This window comes from Tiliqua scincoides, chromosome 4 (genome assembly GCF_035046505.1).
Source record: "Tiliqua scincoides isolate rTilSci1 chromosome 4, rTilSci1.hap2, whole genome shotgun sequence".
Lineage (NCBI taxonomy): Eukaryota > Metazoa > Chordata > Lepidosauria > Squamata > Scincidae > Tiliqua > Tiliqua scincoides.
This window is the reverse complement of record NC_089824.1, coordinates 33,686,935-33,710,836: the sequence shown is the minus strand read 5'-3', so window position 1 is coordinate 33,710,836 and position 23,902 is coordinate 33,686,935. Positions and strand designations below refer to the sequence as shown.

The 23,902-nt window shown below is 40.7% G+C and overlaps 1 protein-coding gene across 1 annotated transcript in view; it reads right to left on the bottom strand.

Annotated features, from left to right (window-relative positions):
* Positions 1-23,902, bottom strand: part of PAG1 (phosphoprotein membrane anchor with glycosphingolipid microdomains 1) — a 31,035-nt gene that overhangs the window by 6,785 nt on the left and 348 nt on the right. Inside the window, exons 2-5 of the mRNA XM_066626408.1 lie at positions 17,516-17,736; positions 12,566-12,617; positions 8,916-9,012; positions 4,905-5,506 (exon numbers count right to left, since the gene is read on the bottom strand). Coding sequence (XP_066482505.1) covers positions 4,905-5,506; positions 8,916-9,012; positions 12,566-12,617; positions 17,516-17,640 — 876 coding nt within the window. The 5' untranslated portion in view covers positions 17,641-17,736. The remainder of the gene's footprint in view (positions 1-4,904; positions 5,507-8,915; positions 9,013-12,565; positions 12,618-17,515; positions 17,737-23,902) is intronic.

The window sequence follows — 23,902 nt, the reverse complement described above, 5'->3', positions numbered from 1 at the left end:
CTCATCCATTTTCACATTAGCTAAAACTTACTGCAGTTTTGGAGATAAACAGCCTTGAGGTAAGTAGAGCTTTAAGATGAGGCAGACCCTTTGTTATGACCCTAAGGGATATAATGAGGTGTTAACTGATCCCATAACAAAATGGACTTCAATTCTATTAGATTTTTGAGCTTTTATGCAAGGTGAAATGTGAGTAAGTCAGCAGTAGTTTGCATATACAAACAATTTAATGCAAAATGCTGGTTGATCATGGGATTTTTATTTGATTTTTCTATGCTTTATTAAAAATGCTAGAATAGCAGTACAAATAAAGACCAAGTTCTCAATCAAACACTGAGTATTTTCTTAGGTGTAAAAATCCCAGACAGTGTCTTTCCCTATTCCACATATTGTGTCAAGAATAGCCATGCAGCAAACTGCCAGTCTTTGATGAGACTGGAGGTCTGAAGCCTCTTCTTCTAGCTATAGCACAATTCAGAGTTGCACAAATGTTGCTGGTCAACACTATGAGTCCTTCTAAGACAGGAAAAGCATTCTAGATACAGATAGGATGCTGTAAAAATCTCAGTACTAGCTTCCTGAAGTGAATGAGCTGCAGGCCAAAAGATGAAGCCAGGAAGAAACCGAAAAGGTCAAAAGTGGCACCAAGCTGGAATCAGGTGTGTATAGGAGTGGGATCAATAGCAAATAGGTTGTGTTGTGTAGGCTTTAAAGTGTACTGAAACTAGTTACCTGACAGAAGGTTTTACTGGTCAGACCAAGTAAAAGTAAAACAATGGCTTACTGGTAGCCAAACTAAGGCTGGAAGCTGACCATGTGGGACCAGGCGTGGCATCAAGGGTTGATGCTCATTGAAGAGCCCATCTGGCCAGGTTGACCCATAAACTCTTAGTACCAGTAGGATAGTGGTACTGCATAATGTGCCACTAGGGATAGATAGGAGTACCTGGTGACCCCGTACAGGCCTTTGCCCCAAACCCTCAGTAAACTTGACTTAGCAAAGATATGGACTATGTGAGCTGAAAGGCTCCTGACTACTGTTTGGGTGAGAGGAGGCAAGCACAGATTGTAAAATCAAAGTTTATAAGTCTTTTTTTGTTTGTTTTCTTTGAAATAAACACACTTGGCCCCCAAAATCAAATAGGACATATAACCCATCCCTCACTATGGCAGAAACATGTATAACCAGGTGATGTTCTATATAATTTAACCCCATGTAAATAAAAATATGATACTTCCACAAATGGTTACAGAAAGATTTGAAACAGTTTAGTACATTAAATCCAACTGAAGTAATTGGACATAAAGCTAGTGTGAGGAATTAAAAAAAATAATAGACACAGAACCAGCACAGTACTTGAAATAACATTTATATATTCAATCAATTAAATGTTTTTTTAGCTGCGCTACAGCTGTATGTTTCAAGGACAGAACATATCTAAGCTGCCATGAATTTTTGAAAGCACACAAAAGGGATCAAATTCTGTGTAGCTCATTTTAGGAGGACTTTTGTTGTCTGAATATATTTCAATTAGACAAACACATTTCAACAGCTCTTAAGGGACTGCAGGTGTCACTTCTTGATTAATTCTTCTAGTCAGAACTGCTGCAATGAATTCCCAATTTTTATGCTTTCTGACACTGTATATCGGTCAACTTGAGGAGCTCCAGAACAGCCACTATATCTGTTTGCACAAACCTCTGTGAACCATATGGAAGTTTGTGGAACAGCTTAAAATAGCAAGAATAATATTGATACAGAGCCTAAGAAATTGCAATTGATTTCAATGAAATATTAGAAGATTGCAAACTATTTTCATAAAGTTTTTGAATTCAACGTGTCTGATAGTTGATTCACGGGCAAAGCTAAAGACATACTAAAGTCATTCTCTCTATCCATCCCTTCCTGCACACGATTGAAGAGCTACCTTCTAATGATATCTCACCACTGCTGTCTGCACAAAGCTGTGTGCATAGGGAAGGAATGATGAGGAAAAACGGAAGGGACTGGGTATATTTAGTCTTTAGAAGATAAGACCAAGTCGAACATGACAGCACTCTTCAAATACTCAAAGGGTTGTCACATAGAAGAGGACAAAGACTTGTTCTCAGCTGCTACAGATGACAGAATCAGATCTAATGGGCTTAATGTATTGATTGTGGTTGAACAGGTCAATGAATTTCCTAACAGTAAAAATGGTTCAATAATGAACCAATTACCTATGGAGGGAGGGGCTTCACCATGTTGCATGGTATCCACTTGGCAAAGTTACTGGACATTGGTGGACCATCAGTATTTTAGTCTCTAGGTAACTACTGAAAAGTTAAGCATTTTAAAGACCTCATGAAATGATACAAACACTTGATGGGAAGTGTGCCACTCATCACCAGTGTGCCACAGGTATTAGGCATTAGCTAACAAGTCTATTTGACGCTTGCATAATCACATGCTATAAAGCACTTAAAAACTACCTAATTGGATTTGGCACTGGAAAACATAATTTCCCTGCAACAAAGAATTCTGGTTTTGAGTACTGTCCGCATTATCTGCAACCCAGAGGCTGATGCCACTTGTCGTAGGCTATATTGAACCAGGTGGACCAATGGTCTGATGCAGCCGGAAGAGTTTTGTATGCTCACTGGAGTTTATAAATACTTTCAGGTGATCATAGCACCTGGCATACATTTTTCTTCTGAGGCTGCCATAGTTTTATTTTTCTCTCTTCTTCTTTCTTCTTTCTCTGGTTTTTCCTTCCTCAGTTCCCTCTCCTCCCCCCACCCTGTCCGATATGCACACTGTCCTTCATCCACACATCTCTCAGGCTGCAATCTTATGCATGCTTATTTGGGAGTAACAAAATGGGACTTTTGTAAATACTAGAGCAGGGCTCTGCAGACTCCAGCCCGCAGGCCAGATATGGTGCCCTTCCAAAGCCATCCCCCACATGAACAGCGTTTACCGTTCCATTGGGGAGCTTCCACAAAGTGCTTCCGTGTGCCCCCATTCCTTGCCGCGTCCAACCACTTCTGGCTTGCAATGCCTCAGCAGGCTTTGCACCCAGATTTTTGGGCAGCAGTGGCTGGAGGTGGCAAGGAATGGGGGTACACAGAGGTGCTTTGTGGAGGCTCCCCGGCAGAACAGAAAGTGTCATATGCACTGGGTACACAGCCTTTGCCTGTGTACTACAGAATTGTGCTTTTATGCATCTAACAGACCAATGGAAAGTTCCTCCTCCTTCCCCCAGCTTTATTCCTTTGGTTTTTAGAAATCTCTTTGTCCTCTACCTGACTCTCTTCCCCACAACAGTGCTTTTTTCCATCCTTTTCTCAATTGCTTCTCCTCTTCCTTCCTCATCCCAATGTAATTGTGCACTCTTTCCCTCAGACATCTTATTTTTATTGTTCTTAGTAAGAACAAGACAGAAATAATAATACGACTCACCTACTATGGTTTGATAGGGCTGTTTATTTTCAGATTGGTCCTGGCCACTGCCCAGTCACTATAGTCCCTGACTTGCCCTTTCTACTCAATATAATTATAAAGCCCTGTATTCTGGACCAAAAAATAACAAGGACACCTTACTGATGAAAGGCAAGCTCTGGCTAGCTCTGATGAAAGGCACCACCACCCATGAGCCAGATTACTAGGTGGAGTTGTGGGGTAGCAAGAGAAGGCAGCACCCCATAACTCTCTGGAACAAATATTAAAAGAAAGACAGGCTGATAGCCCTGAAACAATCACCTAGAACACTGGTTATAATCTATGTACTCTAAAGTGGGGTTGTTAAACTCTGTTGGGATTCTTCACAGTAAGAAAGATATAAAGAGAAACCTTGGTTTTCTTCAAAATCAGTCTAATGTTTGGGACACACCTTTAATCAGTTAGATAGCAGGACTAGATTTGGTCAAATTTAGAGACCAGAATTCTTTTGATTCTGTGATTTGTGGTGTGTGTCTGTTCACCTGTGACACTTGACATTAATCAGCAGGAGCAATGCATCAAGATTTTTCTCTAACATTTGAAAAGCAAGAGGGAGGCAGACTAATTAACTAAATTGGCAGGTGATTCATCTACTCTACAGATAATGAAACAAAAACTATTCTTGCAAACCTTTCAGGATTTATTTTCTAATTTTTTTTCTTTAAGTACTAGTGAAACACAGCAAACCAAAACATTGCCACTAATAAGCCAATAGATTTTTGTCTGCCTCTTTGTCACACACCTCACTAAATGTCAAAAGTTTAATGATTAAAGCTGCAATCTTATACACACTTTCCTGGGAGTAGGTCCAACTGGATCCAATGAGGCTTACTTCTGAGTAGACATGCAAAGGATTGCAATTCAAGATAAAGTAAGATTTTAGCATAAAATATGAAAAATTGAAAAATGACCAAATTTCATCCTCATTTCTAACATTTACTACTACTGATAAAGGCTGGTGTTTGTTGTGAAATAGGGAAGGATTATAGCTTGGTGGTGGGCCACATGCTTACATGAAGATGGTTCCAGGTTCAATTCCTGAGTTTGCCAGGTAGGATAATAATAATAATAATAAACTTTATTTTTAACCCGCCTTTCTCCCCGAAGGGACTCAAGGCGGCTTACAACAGGTTAAAACAGATTAAAAACATAATTTAAAACAAATAAAAACATATTAACACATATCATAAAAATAGCAGTCAGATAAAAAATAGTCAGGTAAAAAGAGCATAGGGATTAGGGAAAAAAATCCCTTGTCTGAAACCCTTAAATGGTGCCAGCAGTTAGTGCAGACAATACTTAGCTAGGTGGACCACTCATCTCATAATAGAAGGCAGTTTCCTATGGATTGGTATAAATATCTGGAACAAATCTTATATAATTGTGTGATCTTGTGTAGATAATTAATCAACAGAAGGTATACCTTATCAGGTTCACTGGGTCCTTCCATCACCTCTTCCTCCTCATTAACTTCCTTTTCCTGTACATTCTCATTTTCATCAAGGAGTTTTACAGGTACTGGAGGTGGAGCTTCATCTTCTCTTTCTGGAGTATTGCTAAGAGGGCTCTCTGAATTAGCACTCTGGCGGCTTTTTTTATTTCGATCAACGGATGCATACTCAGCAGATTCAATTTTGTGCTCCGTAACATGATCCAGATGCCCATTAACCATTGCTGTAGCTTTTGTTTTGCTTCCAGCATTCTTATCTGGGTTGGTCGTTGCTCCCAGGTCCTTAATTTCCTTCACCGTTTCATACAAGCAGTCTTCAACTATATTTTCTTGGGAAGAGCTGTCTTTCAACACTTCATAGGGTCCCTCCATTCCCAGTCCATTGTCATTTTCCATGTTTCTAGTCGAGAGGATTGTTTCTATGGCATTATTTGGAGGAATTCTCGGTAGCTCCCTGCTTTGATGACATTTCAGGGACCTTCCCAGACTATCCTGCTGATCCGAGAGATCTGTAGCAGAAGTTTGTACTTCTTCATAAGGCTGAATACAAGCAGTTGTACTATCTTCTGAGAGAACTAGAAGAAAATGGATGACAGAGAATTATGTTTATAGGACCCTATGCCCAACATGGATCCATCTATTATCATTACTACTACAAAACCCAGAAATGCCATACTTGAAAAAGGGATGGTTCATGCAATATGGTCCAAGGGTACTGGATTTACCAGTGTTTACCTTATAGGTCCTTCCAGCCTGCTATTTAGAAAAAGCCAAGATGAAACTTCTGTATAGGATTGTCTCCTAACTCTGGATCACCCACAATGGAGTAAGCACTATTAATTTGGATTAGAGTGAGGATGTTTGATCTTTTTGATGCATGTATTAGATAATGTCTTAATTAACCCAAGCTAGTTATTTTCTTGTCAGAAAGAACCCACTGGGAAGAAGAAGGGGCAAAACCGAAGGAACACCCTTCCTAGACATCTTAATTGTTCTCAGACTTTCCCATTTAGATTCTGAATTATTTGGCAAGAAGTTTGCATAAAATTTTCAAGAGACAATAGTTTGTTAATCAGATAATAGCATTTGTGTCTTCAGGTACTACAGTCAGTAATGGTAACTTAGACAATCTATAAGGTACGGGTGGAATCTAACAGGAGTTATGGTAGCAGAGCTCATGTACTTTACGCCCTACACCACCAAGAGAATTCTGAGGCAAAATGAGTTATACAACCTGATCTCTACCACACTGCACACTACCCTTTTAATGGTTGAAGCTGGTACTTCAGTCCAGAAAAGCTGAGTGGTCCATATATACCTTAACAGTTTTTCCAGGCTTTGTCCTCAGCCTGAATAACTTGTCTGACCAGGTGGTAACACAGACTTGTCTTGCCTAATCTGAACCCTGACTGCAAGTTGGTCTTTAATCATAACTCTTGCTGATGATTTATATAAATGAGTTTGTGCTTAGCTTTATTTTGATGTATAAATTTTGTTTTAAAATGCATTTTGTGACCCAATGGCCAATATCCTGTTGTGTTATGTAACTCGTGTAACCCTATACACGAGTCTGTCCCATATCCCTACCCCTATCTGAAATAAATAAATAGATAAATAAAAATCATAACCCTTGCTCTTCAACTCTCATCTCTGCTACTTCAAATTGGACCACCAGACCGTTTAATACACCTTATGCCTCCAGTCCTCTGATCATTGTCTGCTTGTGCCAAGATTCGATACCAGCCCATCCGGACCCTTTTGGGCCCTGATACTGATATTTAATTGTTAAGAACTGGTAATTCCTGATAATTCCTAGTGCATTTATAACCTGTACAGGTCTTAATTTTTTTGAAACAATGGCAAGATTCCTCTCACTGCATTATCTAGCATCATCATCAATCTCAATCTAATAGCAACAGTGTGTTCAAATGTAAAAAGAGGAAGCAATTTTGATGCAGAAGAACACAGGAAGCTGCCTTATGGAGAGTCAGACCACTGGTGTATCTGGCTGAATACTGTTGCCACTGACTGGCTCTCTATGAGTTTGGACAGGAATTTTCTCTGCCCAAACTGGAGACAACCTGGAACCTGATGCATACAAAGCATGTGTTCTACCACTGAGCTATGGACTTCTCCCCAGAGGGGCGTGCTTATTCATTTATCAAAAACTTAATGAAGGAGGGTATGAACCAGCCCATTCAATAAGCTCTGCACCAAAAGGGTCTGGATGCAACTCCATTCAGTGCTGTGATGAGTGCCAACCATAGACAAGTGGTAGCACACCAGTTGTTGGGATGCTTCTCCCCAAAGCTACTCACCTAGTATTGACTTTGTTATGGTTTTCAGGCTAAGGTGCAGTCAACTTAATTTTCCCAGGTGCTTAAGAAGATGGTTTTATTTTGCTGTTTCTGGTTTTATTGTGTTGTGTCCCTTTTAAAAAATATTGTATTTACTGGATCAATAACAGACTGAAGAAGAGATGATAGATTGAATGAAGGCTTACTATACTTTATTATTCTTTGTGAGCTGCCCTGGAAATGTTTAAATGAAGGGTGGCACATAAAAATTTAACAGAAAAAATTAGACAACCCTTTCTATGGGACAGGAGACAGTTGTGCTTGAGGTCATGACCTTCCTTTTAAAAGTCGATATGAGTGGACATGCTGTACTGCAGAGGACAAAGTATCCTGGAAATACTCAAAAGACATTAAAAGCAAAGACTAATTCTTAAAAACAGAAGAGCATGGGCAGGGGAGGGACTAGGTATCTATCTTGGGTGATTACTGGAGTCATCCAATGCATACAGAAGACAGACACAATCGCATTACATGCAACAAACTCAATCACCAGCAAAGGGGAGAATCTCCATTTACCAGAAAGCATAACCGTTTGGAAGACAGCCTGTCACTAAAGGGTTACAAATGTGTTGTGTGCTCTCTTTCTCAGGAAAAGATATAGCCCAAGTCTTGTTGTGCTAGTGATTTCATTGTTTACCAGCTGTTCCTCTTCCTTTTTCCTTTAACCCATCCTATGTCTTTAAATTTTAAACAGCCAGAAGGAACCCAGCCTATGAAACATGCAAAAACAACAGTTTTTCACTGAGTGCACTTATTTTTAGTTTCTTATGAGTAAAAGTTTTCAGCTTTTGTCTTTGTAAGAGTTATTTCAAACTTTTAGCCATGCAAGGGGACTCAGGGCCCAATCCTATCCAACTTTCCAGCACTAGTGTAGCTACAGTGCACCCCGAAAGTAGGGGAACAAATGTCCCCTTAAGGAGGTCTCTATGACTGCCTCCCCACTACAGGATGCATTGCATGCCCCATTCACACAGCTGGAAAATTAGATAGGACTGGGTCCCACCTACCTTTCAGTTACCCTCACAATGGCTGGATGGAATAATTAAGTACTTTTGTAGCTATGCAGTGTGCCACTAATATAAATACAGGTGGGACCCCATATCCACAGATCCGATATCCCCTTCGGATATGGGATAAAGGAACCTGTATGTTACTTTACCAAGGACATGTGTACACTATAATTTTAGCAGTATGATTCAGGGTTCAAAGTGTAACAGCATTTCTGTAAACAGGGATATCTCTCACATTAAAACTGATGTACTAAATACATTAAATTTAGGAAAACGTAGGGAAAGCTGAATATGGAACGTGTACAGGTTGCACTGGGACAGATTATGTGCAGAAATACATGTTTCCATTTACATTTTTGATAGTATCAAACTGCACTAATTCAATACTCTCTTCACTTCTTTTTTCCAATGCTGTTGATTTTTGCTTTTCATTTTTTTAAAGTACTGGGGAATCCTTCTCTCTCATTATTCAAACACACATGTTCATCACTTGATAACTGCGGCACCAAGTGCTTGTGTGAGTGTGTAGCTTGCACATGTGAGCAAAATCATCTCAAAACACAATGTGGTGTGGGTTTAAGTAGTGAGAGATGAAATGATGATAAACCAAGTCTTACCATCACCGTTAGAGAGTCCACCATTTTGTTCACTGCTGCCAAGAGGATTTGTGGCAAGACTTGTAACAGAGTGGCTGAAGACCTCTTTCTCTGAAGGCTGCAAAGCAAAAAGTATGAATTTGTCATTTAAAAGATCTAGGGCAGTGGTTCCCAAACTGGTGGGTTGCAACTCACCAAGTCATGGAAGCACTGGCCTATGTCCCTTTAAGGGCAGGGAAGGGAAGAAGGCAGTAACGCGATCCCCAGGATTGCGCTGCTGCCGGGGAAGAGGGTTTTCACTTACCTCCAGCCAGTGTGGAAAGTCATGGAAAGTCTGGGGAGCTCTCTACAGAACTCCCCAAGCCTCTGCAAGTCTGTAAAAAAGAAAAAAGGACACTTCCAGTTTCTGCGGCAAAACTGGAAGTGCTTGTTTTTTCCTATTTTTCAGACTTACAGAGGCTTGGGCTTTCAGACCTCCAGCACTGGCTGGAGGTAAATGAAAACTCCCCTCCAGTCCCTGGCAGCAGCCTGATCCTGGGGATCACATTAATGCAATCCCCCCGCCCCAGCAAATACTTATGTGTTTCCCTCTTTCTAAAGAGGATTCTGGGAACCACTGACTTAAGGGGTTAGTTAATATTAACCAGCAACAATTGCCCTGGAATAAATGCTAGTTTGCAGGATGTCTATGCCTTTGGTTGCATACGTTACTTATTTTGTATACCATTCACTTTTTAATCAATTCCTGATCTAACCTCTAACAACTAACAACCCTAACCTCTTTAAAAGTAGTATGTAAATATTCTTAATAAGGATAGTCTCTGAACTCTTCAGTTTTTAGGACACAGGTCAGTTTCTCATTTTTGTTCTAAGTAAAGGCATGCTTCAAATATACAAATATGTATATTTTTTCAAAATGAAATCCAAGACTAGTCATTTTTTTTAACAGTTACAATACAATAAATAAAATAGCCAACATAAAACTACCTGGGAGCAATGTACTTGGGCAGTTTCCATGGAAGGACATTCCATTGAGAAGGGACTACTTTTTATGAGCCCATCTCTATGGTCTAATGCAGGGGTGGGCAAACGTTTTAATAGGAGGGTCACATCATCTCTCTGACACTGTGTTGGGGCCCGGGGAAAAAAGAATGAATTTATATTTCAAATTTGAATAAATTTACATACATGAAACATTAGAGACAGAACTTATATGAATGAGTAAATTTTACTGAGCTTTTTTATAATATACATGAGAACTATAATACAGGCATGGAGAACCACAAGAGAACTATGAACTGTTCAGCACACACTTCTTGCACAGTGAAAACATACAGGCCAGGCCAGAAACACATGGAGATATAAGTTGTTCAGAGGCAATTGGGGAGGGGGATTAAAATAATGCCCAGGGAAAAGAGAAAACACATGGAGACTATAAAAGGCCTTGCTCTAACTCAGCACGTAGTTCACGTCTGGCAGATGCAGCTGATTAGTTGCGGCCACCACAGGCTCCAACAGTCTCCGACGGACCAGAGGCTCATTGGAGGGGGAGGGCTCCCTGCAGCCCAGGTTGGGCAACCCTGAGGTCTACAAATGGTTCCCAGGCTGGGGTTTGCCCACCCCGTCTAATGGAAGAAGAAGTGTTCTTTAGCAGGCCATATTCATCAAATGTCAGTGGGCAAGAGGGAGAGAAGCATTTGCCAGTAAGATACATAGGATGGGCTACATGAATACATGTGCTACTCATACTGCAAACCCATACTTCAAGCATCGGAGGTAGAAAGGCAAAACCCCAGAAGCACATAAATATATTTAAAAATACATGAGTCGCTTCCCCACAGTTCTTTGTCCTGGGAATTGGGATTTAGGCTGCTTATGATTTCTATGCAAAGCAGTGAGAAAACTGCTTTAATTTACAGTGTTAATTACTTTAAATGTGTAACACGCAAAACATGTTTTTTAAAAATGATATAGCTAGACTATATCTTGATGAATATGACATTGACTATCAGTCTATAATATAAGAATATAAGAACATAAGAACAGCTCCACTGGATCAGGCCATGGCCCATCTAGTCTCACAGCGGCCCACCAAATGCCCCAGGGAGCACACCAAATAACAAGAGACCTCATCCTGGTGCCGTCCCTTGCATTGGCATTCTGATATAGCCCATTTCTAAAATCAGTAGGTTGCACATACACATCATGGCTTGTAATCCGTAATGGATTTTTCCTCCAGAAACTTGTCCAATCCCCTTTTAAAGGCATCCAGGCCAGATGCCATCACCATATCCTGTGGCAAGGAGCTCCACAGACCAACCACACGCTGAGTAAAGAAATATTTTCTTTTGTCTGTTCTAACTCTCCCAACACTCAATTTTAGTGGATGTCGCCTGGTTCTGGTGTTATGTGAGAGTGTAAAGAGCATCTCTCTATCCACTCTGTCCATCCCCTGCATAAGTTTGTATGTCTCAATCATGTCCCCCTCAGGCGCCTCTTTTCTAGGCTGAAGAGGCCCAAACGCCATAGCCTTTCCTCATAAGGAAGGTGCCCCAGCCCCAGTAATCATCTTAGTCGCTCTCTTTTGCACCTTTTCCATTTTCACTATGTCTTTTTTGAGATGCGGCGACCAGAACTGGACACTACTCCAGGTGTTGCCTTACCATAGATTTGTACAACAGCATTATAATATTAGTCATTTTGTTCTCAATACCTTTTCTAATGATCCCAAGCATAGAATATGAACAGTTCCATGAATCCTTAACACTCACCCCAGCAACTCAAAAAATAAGATGCTTAGTTCAATTATTATTATTGGTATTATAAGTACCAATTATTTATTCTTTATATAGTACCATCAGTGGGCATGGCACTTTAACAAGTGAAAGAAGCTAAGCTCTTGCTTAAGTTCTCTAAAGTTAGACACAATTAGGACAATAGGAAGGAGAGAGAAATGAAGGTAAACGGAGGGGGGGAGGAAAAGTGAGATTATTTCAGTTGCACGAACTTAGGTTTAGTTACAGCTGGGTGAAGGGACCAGAGGGATCCTTTTATAACAGTAAACCAAAAACATGAAAATTAGTACTCCACTAGAAATAATGGCAGAAACAGAGGTGCATAGAAGTGAAAGCCTGTAGCATGTTCTTAAAATAGATAATATTTTTCTCATTAGAAGGTTCTCGTTCTGCCAAAACCATAACATTACATTGTGCACTACATGTGCTTTATATTGTTCACAGTCTTTGGTCAGAGAAGAGTTATGTTGATTTCACTTATTTTTTACACCCTGCAATTCGTTAATAAAGGGTTGATTCTCGTCTCTGCTCACTTGTGCCTGAATGGACAGTCTTGGGTAAACCACAATTATCCTTCAGTATAACTGGAAAATCAACCACCATCCCAGGACTGCTGTGCACATGTTATTTTCAGTTAATATATTTTGTTGGTACACGGGGCTCCCAGTGGTCTCCAGGTCTACATATGCTTAGCTTTCATCTTCTCCTCAACCATTCACTGGACCCACACAAAGTAATTCTTGACTGCTGTGGTTTGTAATCACACAGCCAAATCCATTTTGTACTAGCCCAAAGTTTTCTATGTTCAGCCACCCTCCAGAATTTCAGGCTCGGAACTACTAAAAAAAGACAATTTTCAACAATAAGTGAAATTACCACGTTCATCAGATTTTCATGGTCCCCATTCTGGTGCTTGGGTCTCTTCTCCCTGTAATTCAAGTAAATACATAGGCATGTTAAAATAATCCCAGGTTCCCATATCTATTCATGATTTTGCACATCAAGCAATATTTACATAAAGTTAGTGATGATACTCATTTGCTGGGCTTAATGACTTGCAACCTGCTCATTCTATTGATTTTAACAGGTTTTAAGTGTGATGTGACTTTAAATCTGATTGAGACTGCTAGGGTTTTAAGCTATTGTGGATTTAAAATTTGAGATCCTGATCTACAGAAGAGTGTTGGCACCAGAATCTAGCATACTTCAGATCTGACCTGTGGAGCTGGTATATTTATTCATGCTTCCCAGACTGGAATTCTCTATTACTAGTTCCTACTAGTATCCAAAAAAGGTGAACCTTGATTCAGCTGCAGCCTGTGCTTTTTCCCTTATCTTATTTGTCTGTGGTAAGGGGAAACTAAAACCCAAAGGAAAGCATCTGCACAACATCCAGTTGCACTTTTATTCTCAAGGGACTCTGTTGCAGAATACCACTTTAGTTTCATTTCTGAGGACTGAATTTAGCTAATCTCTGGACTGACAAACTGCTTTGGTCAAAGGAACCTTTGGTCTCCTAACATGGAACAACAAGCCTTCTCATATTTTAATGGATTTAAAGGATGCAGATATTATCAATTTATCTTTGGCACTAAAGATGTTCAAACAATCATCTTGTAGAACTCCAGTTCTATGGGCTAAAAATGCTGATCGCAGTCCTATGTACCCCTTAAGGACTCATCTAAGTCCTAGTCAAAAAGCAACCCAAGTTCCCTGACACATTAAAGACTGAAGCATTTATTACAGCATGAGCTTTCACAGACTAGACCTTACTTTGTGAGCAACATCCAAGAAAGTAGACTTTTGACTGTGAAAACTTACACCACAATACGTGCCAAAAGGACTCTCTTGATTTTGCTGCAATCAACTCTCTATTCTTTTGAAATCTTTGTGGAATGTCTTCTGCGATTCCTTGAACAGGTTTTTGTTTTTTTTTAAACAGGCAAAAGGAATGCTTAGTCTTGGTTTAAAATTATCCACTGCTCTTGGCATTTCACTGTGTGTTCAGCATATAATTTGGCATATTAGAAAATATAGGAATGATGCCCCAGACGTTACTGAATTTTATTGCTCTATCTCAGCCATTTTCAACCACTGTGCTGTGGCATACTGGTGTGCCGTGAGTAGTCCACAGATGTGCCACTGGAATTTGAGGGAAGGTCATTGATTAGTAGGGCCAATAGGGATGTGAGCCCCTCACTGGCAACATGGTGTGCCTTGTCAATTGTAAAAAACCTGATAGTGTGCCTTTACAATTTTAGTGCCTTGTCATTGTGCCATGAGATGAAAAAGATTGAAAATCGCTGCACTATCTGAAGCACAGCAACCAGCTCACACTCTTGGACAAAGAGTGAGAGTTAGAAGGAGTAGGGACTGGGTAGCAGAAAGTGTAGTAAAATGCAGGAAGATGAGTATGTTTGATTGAGCAACTAGTTATGCTAGCAAATAAGCAGTCAGGATGGTATTGCTGTACCTATGCAGTATCAGCCTCAAACAGAATACTACACAAGCATAAACATGAGCTGTCACAAACATGGAGGGATATAAGAAGTCTCTTAAAGAAGAGTTGCTGAAGTACATTTACATTTCACCACCCTACTGATCTCAGTGGCAAATCCCACATTAATTGTAGCTGTACTTCTAAAACTGTATTTCACTGAAAGCAAAGTAATTATGCTATTTAAATCCATGATGTTGTCCATGCAATGCACACTATGATTCATGTTTGCAGCTACTAATTTGCTCCCTGAGGTTTTCTGACAAAGGATCTGTTTTTTTAATGACATCAATTATTATATCAACAGCATCAGTGTAAGTATTCTAGGAAGGAAGGGATTTACTGTAATTGCATTTCTGGGCAAGTACCTGCTACATGAATATCCTGATACCACATCCAGCCTAGTAACATGCTAAATTATTAAAGTACAATTGCCAGATAATGTCTAGCAATACCATTTGCAAAGCTTGTTAGAAATACCCAGCAGACTGATTCTTATGAAAATTTATCTCGTTTTCCCCTCCTGGAAATGTCTTAGGAACTTCAGAGATATAAGATGCAAAAGAGGGCAAGAGTTATCAATCACAAACTTTGGAAAGAATTCTTAAGGGGTATTTTACTTAGATCTAAGCCCTGAAATTTAACTACATGCTTCAAGGTTTTTTGTTTTTTTTATTAACCATTTCATAACAGAGATGAGAGGTTAAGAGCAAGGCCGTTTTATCATAAAGTACTTTAGTCAGACAGGTTCTGTTGTTCAATTAATCAGCAATGCAAAGTGGGCTATAATTAATATGAACCACATTCTGTTTGCACATAGGGAGAAGGCAATTCCAGTTAAATTCACATTAAAGTGCAACTTAAAACAAAATGGAATCTCAAATATCTATATGGTTAGAGCTTATCAATCCTAGATTTTAAGTCAATTTTTGAGGGTCATCATTCCAGGTGGCTTCTTAAAGACCAGAAGTCCTTCTGTATGTATGAAGAGCCCCGCTGGATCAGGCCAAAGGCCCATCTAGTCCAGCTTCCTGTATCTCACAGTGGCCCACCAAATGCTTCAGGGAGCACATAAACTGCGTCCTGGTGCTCTCCCCTGCATCTAGCAATTAGAGGCAGCCTGCCTCTAAAAACAAGAGCTTGCATATACCTACTATGTCTTGTAACCCGTAATGAACTTTTCCTCCAGAAATTTGTCAAATCCCCTTTAAGAGTCCTTCTTCTAGGACTTTACTCATGCACTTGTGTTATTACTCAGCAGAACTAACTGTCTTTAAAGAGGGTGTCATGGTTTGTGAGATAGTGGTTTTGTGGTGATTATTGCTGCATCTCATCCTAAGTACCTAGGCTTAGTCTATAGCAGGGATGCTCACACTTTTTTTTGGCTCGAGAGCTACTTTGAAACCCAGCAAGGCCCGGAGATCTATCAGAGTTTTTTTACAATATTCGCACCATCATAACATAACATTTATGTGTACAATGTATGTTGGTGTACCTTGCATAACCGAATGAGCCAATATTGCACAACACAACATAATTAACTATAAACATTTTTTGTAATTACTTGAGTTTACTTTGATGACTTGCACTGAAGTGAATCAGCCAAGGATGCATAGCCCTGACAGTAGCTGCTGACAGCCAGCTTCAAACGCACTTCCAAATGTTCATCAGTCATGGTGGAACGGTACTTGGACTTAAAGATCTTCATGTAGGAAAAGGCTGACTCACACAAATAAGTGGAGCCCTTCCTGCCTCAGGTGCTCTTTTATCCCTGAGGGCCCTATTGCCTTCAAGTGGCTGCAGCTGTGCAGCACACTCTGCTGGAAACCCAGGCCTTACCCTTAAAGGGGCCACTGCTGACACCACATCTACCTCCTCACCAGATCTTCCTTGATTCCAATACAAGTGGGGAGGGGGAGCAGATCTCTATACAGGCCAGTGCAAAAACAAGGGAAAGGTGTGGGGGAGGGAATATCTCTATATAGACATCACAGCAAGACTAGTGCAAAACCCCTTGCACACAGAACCAACAGATGGAAGTTGGGGGGGGCAGATCTCCATACATACCAGTGCAAAAACAGGGGAAAGGTAAGTCATCCCCAGGAGAGTCAACGGGGCTCACTCCCAGGGATGCGTGGACAGGAGAGAAGCCTGCCAGCAGCTCCTCTCTAGGTCTACTCATGAGTCACCCCAGTAGAGTCAACGGGGCTCACTCCCAGGGATGTGTGGACAGGAGCTCATTCCCAGGGCGGGGCTCACTCCTAGGGATGCTTCACTCCCAGGGATGCGTGGACGGGAGAGAAGCCTGCGATCGACTCATTTTGCCTGGCGATCGACTGGTAGATCGGGATCGACTTATTGAGCACCCCTGGTCTATAGTATATGAAGCAGTGAATGTGTGTGTGTGTGTGAGAGAGAGAGACAGACAGACAGACAGAATGGTAAAGGAGGCAAATGGATAGGGCAAATTCAGACTGCAAGGTGCACATGTGGGGAATACTAACAACACTGTGGGCTATAACTCAACTTCTCAACCTGATCTGCTAGTTGCACATCAGCCCTATTGCACCTGCAGCCTTCAGTGGTCTACTTAACTCAAGCACCACAGTCTGATGCATGTGTAGCCCAGGCTTCCCTGATGTTGGAGCACTGGGTTGTCAGATTGTTCTTTGACCATCTTAACCAGTTGCCAGCAGTCAATCATGGATGAGAAATTGGGTTTACTTTCCCCCATCTATGACCTCTCATAAACATACATGCACACACCATTCATGTACATACAACAATACCTTGACTTTTATCCACTTGACTTGCATTGCTTTGCTCTTTCAGCTGTTTTCAATTATAACCACATTCCAAATTTCATCTGTGTGCTTTCCTCTTTCATCCAACTTTCATGGACATTTTTATGTTTGTCTTTTATTTCTGATTATTTAGGTTTTGCACACATTTGCATCTGTTAGATAGTTATTTAGGTTTTTCGCTCACCAAAATAAATTTGTAAGCTAAATAAGACTATGCTCTGACATTTATCCACTTTTGAGTTTCATCTGTGCTCTGGTTCATAACCAGACCGAAGTGCAAGGTATTGCTGCACACGAAGATAACAGGAAATCTGTATCCTCAAAAGTGGCAGCGTTCTGGTTTGTTTAAAGTGCCGATTTTCCACTTCTTGCAGAGATTATGGCATCTCTGTCATGACAGATACTGCAGCAAGGTTGCTGTGACACTGCCGGTCCATTCAGCAGAACTTAGAATAGGCTTGCAGGAACAAAACAGCATGTTTTATGCATTCTCTTTGATTGTATTCTTATTAACTAAGATCTTACCTGTCACAGCCAGAGCAGAGGAAGAGAAGAAAGCTCAAGACCAGGAGCATTGTCACAGCTGCCAAGCATCCCCATATGATGATGTGAAGCAGCCCAATGCTTAGGAAACTACCATCAGGTCCCATGATATAAAAAGGAGGAGGTGTTGCTGCTGCTGCTAAGATGGAAGGTGATTACTTCCGACAGTACTCCAACATTTGTAGTGAAAAGAGCTCCTCTCCCTGTATGGAGAGAAAAAGATAAAACGTGGTTAACAGATTTGTCTGATAAAGGAGCAAAACTTTCACATTCAAAACTGTCAAACCTTCCATACAGGTGTGCCTCACATACATTCTCCAATTCACACTGTTATGTGATCAGGTTGTTAAGCGAACATTTAGCCCAATCTAGCACCTTTGTTGTGTAAACAGACACTCCCTATCAGACACTAGCTGGCTGAGCAGGCTACTGGAGACAGATTGCCTCTTCTTTGCATTAAGAGCCTCTTTGTTGTGTAAGCAGTCACTTTACTGCAGGCTATGGGAGACCTGACTGCCTCCACTAAGACCATTAAGAGCTTCCTTGTTGTACTTTGACCACCATCATATGCGATCTGTCCTTACAGGGAAGCTTGTTAAGCAGCGTACACCTGTATATTAAAATATCAACAAACTTGGGCACAAGCCAAACATTTTGCTACTGCAAAATCTCCATTTGTTGTAGCAGACCTTAGATATTTCTCCTGATTCATGAGAAATTGCTCTGAGTTCCATGCTAATGAAGCACATTCCATGCTTATTTAAGGTAGCTTGTATAAAACAATTTATCTGTGGAAATAATAATTAGGCCCAATATTCTCCAACAAAACTGGCTGGGAATTTTCGTTACATATCCCCAGGCTCAAGAAACAACAAAATAAAAAAAACTATGAAGTTTTGTTTCTAAAACTGACAGTCTGACAATGAACAGATAAGATAGAATTTTTCCAACAGTATTTGTATGGACATTGCTTTTGCTGTAACAAAGCAATCAGATTTTTGCATATGTTTCTGTCTTGTCCATTGGGGTGGGGAATAAAGACTCCAATCTTATGCATGACTGTTCAGCAGTAAGTACTACGAGTATATATAGTCGTAGTATAGTCAGTGGGGCTTGCCCCCGAGGTAAGTGTGGATAAGATTGCAGTCTTAGTCAATTAGCCCGCATTACTTCAAGAGGGAAAATTCTCATGACATCAGGACCCCCCTAATTCTAGGTAGGCAGGTGAAAGTCTCTACTCGTGTCTTGAGGCAGTTTTGATTTGATGAAAGCAAACAAGCTTCAATTAAATTCAGACAAGACAGAAATGCCCTGGGCTGGTAAACTCACTGATGTGAGCAATAGTGTTTAGTCTGCTCTTAATGAGGTTATACTCCCCTGTAGGATAACCAGTGGCGAAGCTAATGATTGCATAGCCCAGCGCCAAGTTCAAAATGTTGCCCCGGAAGTGATGTCACAACCTGAAGTGACATCACACCCTGGTTTTTTAAAAAGTGGAAATTGGAGAAGCCCACCTCCTCCTTCCAGCATCTCACCACCCACTTGCTCTGCTGCCTCCCCCCAGTCAGTGGCATAACTAAGGCATATATCTGCTATCTGCGGTCAAAGAAGATTTTTAGCCCCCGTGCATGACAAAATCAAATTTAATTAAGTAAATAAATAAAAAGTTATAGGTTCCATGCTGTATCAAAATAACATCTCATTGGCATTCAGAACAATCAGTCTCATAGGTCAGTTTGGAGTTAAGCAAATCCACTTTTTGTTCTACAAGGCAGTTGTGTTTTCATTTTCTGGTTAATTGGCCATAACCTTTGATAGAATACAGATATTCCAGTGCAGTTTATTGCATTGCATTCTGAATTAAATTACCTTTCCAATGATATATAACATGATGGTATTATTCATAAATAATAAGAATTTCACAATTTTGGTTACTAGTGTCGAGCTCAGCTTGTTGCCCCCCTAAAGCTTGATGCCTAGTGCAACTGCTACCCCCTGCACCTCCTTAGCTACGCCACTGAGGATAATATCAGAAGCTTGGGTGTGCTCTTGGTCACTGTGTCAGCCACTGATGCTCAGGTTATGTCAGTTGCCATTAGCACTTTATACCTGTTTTAGATGGTTTGCTGGTTGCAGCCTTCCTTAGAGAACATGGACCTGCCCTCAGTCACATATTAAACAGTCACATTAAGACTAGCCTACTGCAATGGCAGACACTGCAATGTGGGGCTGCCTTTGTGAATTATTTGGAAGCTTCAACTGGCACAGAATGTTGCTACCTAAAGATTTTAGTTTTTAAAAAGACAAATGGTGCTGTAATCTGTACTTACCTAGCAAGTTATTTTCAAAATAGGTTTTAAGGCTGAGGGCTGACATAGGACATGGAATATAAGCATTTGGAATGTTATGGGGAGGGACATGCTAGCGGTTGGCTTGAAAAGTTCAATTACCTTTAGGTATGAAAAACAGTACAGATAAAGAAATGAACAGTATGAATTGGCATACAGACTGCGCCTATTTATCCATGGATTTTCTATCTGTGGATCTGGCTCAACGCAGGTCCCCTGGACCTGCACTGAGCTAGAATTATCCTAACCTGAACTCACCAAAGCTGTGCTCTGGTCGCCTCCGGAGGATTTTCTGGAGGCCGTGCACATCTGCTTGTGACCTCCAGAATGGTTCCAGAGCCAAAAAACATGACTTCTGGTTTTCCTCTGCCCTTATAAGAAATTCTGAGACCTGGGGAAGCCCCTGGAAACCAGAAGTGACTTTTTTTGCCCCCCACGGGCCATTCTGAAGCCCACAGAGGCCATGGGCAGATTCGCGCAGCATCTCTGGGCTTCAGAAAACCTTCCAGAGGTGATCAGAACACAGCTCTGGTTGCCTTTGGAGTGTTTAATAGTGCCAAAACTGGAGATTTCATTATCCATGGTTTTCTGTATCCACGGGAGTTCTAAGAATGGATCCCTCACGGATACTGAGGCACCACCTGTAATTTGATTTGAGCCAATATTCAAGAGTGCCAGTACAATATAATCTTATCCAAATAGCTTATCAGAGTTATGATAAGCATACTACACTACTATTTACACAGCCCAACACACATTTTGCTTCCTTAAATTCCTGGGTATATTTGGGGTGCTGATTCCAAAAATGGCATCCATTTTGCTCTATCACGTCTAGTTTTGGAGATACAGTAAAGCCTCATTCGTGAATGGTTCAAGCAGCTTCCTCATGAGGAAGCCTACACCATGTCCCCCTGAGGACAGTCCTTGGCACATGAGCATACTGGCTCATTATTCAAAGAATGGGTCTCTTCTAAAAGATTGTGTCCTTTTTCCGCAGAAGGAGGCCTTCCCTCCCTGAGACTCTTTTTCTCTATGACATTAGTAAAGTCAATTTAATTTTAAATTCTGGAAGAAGCAGAAGTATTTGATTTGAGGCTTTAGGTTGAGATTCATTGCTAAACCCTTTGACTACAATGTATTGAAAACAACATATTTCTGTCTCTCACAGCTGCAAACTTTGATGATATTGGTGTCCGAAATTCTGCTAAACTTTCAATCCCAAGTGTGCATTTTAAGTACAATCTCATCATGTTGGAGCAATTACTATGTACAGGAATAATAAGTCTACATTAATCTTGAACACAGGGTGGCAGCATTCTACCACATTTGTTATCAGTGCTCCACAGCAATGGTATTTACATAAACTTCCAATATGTGCTATTTTCAGCCACCCTTTCTAACACTTGTGATGAACGTTTCACAGATGTTTGAAGCATGAGTTAATTTTAACCTATCTGGGTTAAACATTTCTAACAACGAAACTCTGGGCATTGGTGCACCCCCCTCCAATAACAACCTTCATATGCACAACAAATCACAAGTGAAAGTGGCCTTAGGGGCTTTTAATTCATTGCAAACCTGGGTTTGCCACCAATAGCAATAGCAAACCTGGGTTTGCCACCAAGTTTGGCAAGGTGGGTTTGCCACCAAGTGTGTATTCATTAGGGAACTGTGACCAATCTTCGTTCACTGATTGATGTACCTGTATGATATACTGTTTCTCAAATCACATTTTACATGTTTAGGTGCACATATAAAACACCTTATATACAAACTTGAATACAAGATATGCGACACAGACCTTGGTCATCATCTTGAAAGAAGTCATCAGTATCCAAGTAGACTAAGCTCAACCAGTCCAGGGAACAAGATATATCCATAAACTATTCTAAGAATGCATTTGTTCCTAACTCTTGGCATACACTTTGGGAAACTCTTTGAAATGTGTCATTTATTAAGAGTTTTGCAACAGCTTCCATGAGAAAGTTCAAGAACAAGGTCTTGTTCAATTACAGCACCCACCTAATGAAACTTTCCTCCCAGGGAGAGAATTTAAGCCTAATCTTTCCTGGCATTCAGGTGGACTGTAAAATAGTTCTTCTTCAAAAGTGTGATTCACTCCTAATGATAATTTAATTCTTCTGCTTTTGTTATTTTGTGCTTCTGCTACTAATTTGTTCGTCTTAAATTAAATTAGATGATTTTTTAAACTGACACCTTATTTTTTAGATTTTTAAACTGTAAGCTGCTCTTAGTCTATATATCATAAGGCAGGATATACATTAGGAAATCTACACAGAGATAAATACTAACTGCTGATAAAACTTGTGTCAACCATGAGTAAAAATGCAAAGTGCTCATTCCCACATTCTCTGCTTTGGGATTTAATCTGACAGTCAATAACTGTCTGCAGGGATGGAATAAAAATTGTTAACACAATATAATCTACACGACTATGCCTGCTAATGAAAATCACTTGTATGTTAAGTGCTCTAACAGAAGTGATGCAAAAGGTCTAAAGTAGCTCAGGAGGGCAATTATTACACTTGAAAAACATTTCCCTGTTCCCTGCAATTTTCCTGTGTTGCTATTAAAAACTTAACTTTTTGAGATTCAGTGGGTAGGTCTGGGGTCCTGTTTTTTATGAGGGTCACCCAGAAAGTAATGCACCACATTTTTTTTCTCAGCCTATAGTAATGGTACGAATGCGAAACTTTAGATATACATTATTTGAATTTTCAGGAGTGTGCACACAAATTTTTGGTTTCTTCAGACAGATAGCGTAACTGCAGCAGTGTTTCGAAATGCCGTCTGTAAGTGATGTACGTTACAAGCAGCGTGTCATCATTGAATTTCTCACTGTGGAGAAAGAAACTGTTGGGAACATTCACAAACGTTTGTGTGTGTACAGTTTATGGAGAATCTGCAGCTGACAGAAGTACGGTTAGTCGTTGGGCACAGAGGGTGAGGCCATTAGAAGGCGGTTCGGCAGAGCTCCAAGATTTGCAGCGTTCGGGGCGGCCATCCATGGCTGTCACACCTGACAAGACGCAGCTTGCTGATGTGCTCATTCGTGAGGACCGACGCATAACGACTAGGCTGTCAATCAGCAAAGTGAAGCTGTCAATCAGCAAAGGAAGTCTGGATGCAATCATCCGTGCTCTTGATTACTCAAAAGTGTGTGCACGATGGGTTCCGCGCTGTCTTACGGTGGACCACAAATCTCTCAGAAAAAACATTTCTTCTGAGTTGCTGAAACGTTTTGAAGATGAGGGGGAAGCGTTCTTGTCCAGGATTGTGACAGGTGATGAAATCTGGGTTCACCATTTTGAGCCCGAAACAAAACGACAGTCGATGGAATGGCGTCATCCTCAATCTCCACAGAAGAAAAAATTCAAAGCAACTGCTTCCGCCGGTAAGGTCATGATCACTGTGTTTTGGGACTGTGAGGGCATCATACTCATTGATATGATGCCAAGAGGCAGCACCATTAATTCTGAAGCTTATGTGAAGACATTAACCAAACTCAAGAAGCGCTTCCAGCGACTTCGGCGCCATAACAACCCAGGTGAATGTTTGATTTAACATGATAACGCTCGGCCTCACACAAGTTTGAGGACTTCGGAACACATCACTAAACAGGGTTGGACTGTGTTACCCCATCCATCCTACAGCCCTGATCTTGCTCCCTCAGACTTCCACTTGTTTGGGCCATTAAAGGATGCCATTCATGGAAGACATTTGGAGGATGACGAAGAGGTGATTCACACAGTGCAGAAATGGCTTCGTGACCAGAACAAGGAGTGGTACCAACAGGGCATACATGCCCTTGTGTTTCGCTGGAGGAAGGTCATAGAACTGGACGGAGATTACGTGGAAAAATAGGGAGTGTAGAAGAAACATAATTCTTTCCTGTGTGTAAGTTTCATTGTGTTCAATAAATAATTGTTGAAGAAAAAAAATGTGGTGCATTACTTTCTGGGCGACCCTCGTAGGTCATCCCTGGCATCCTGCAAGGTGT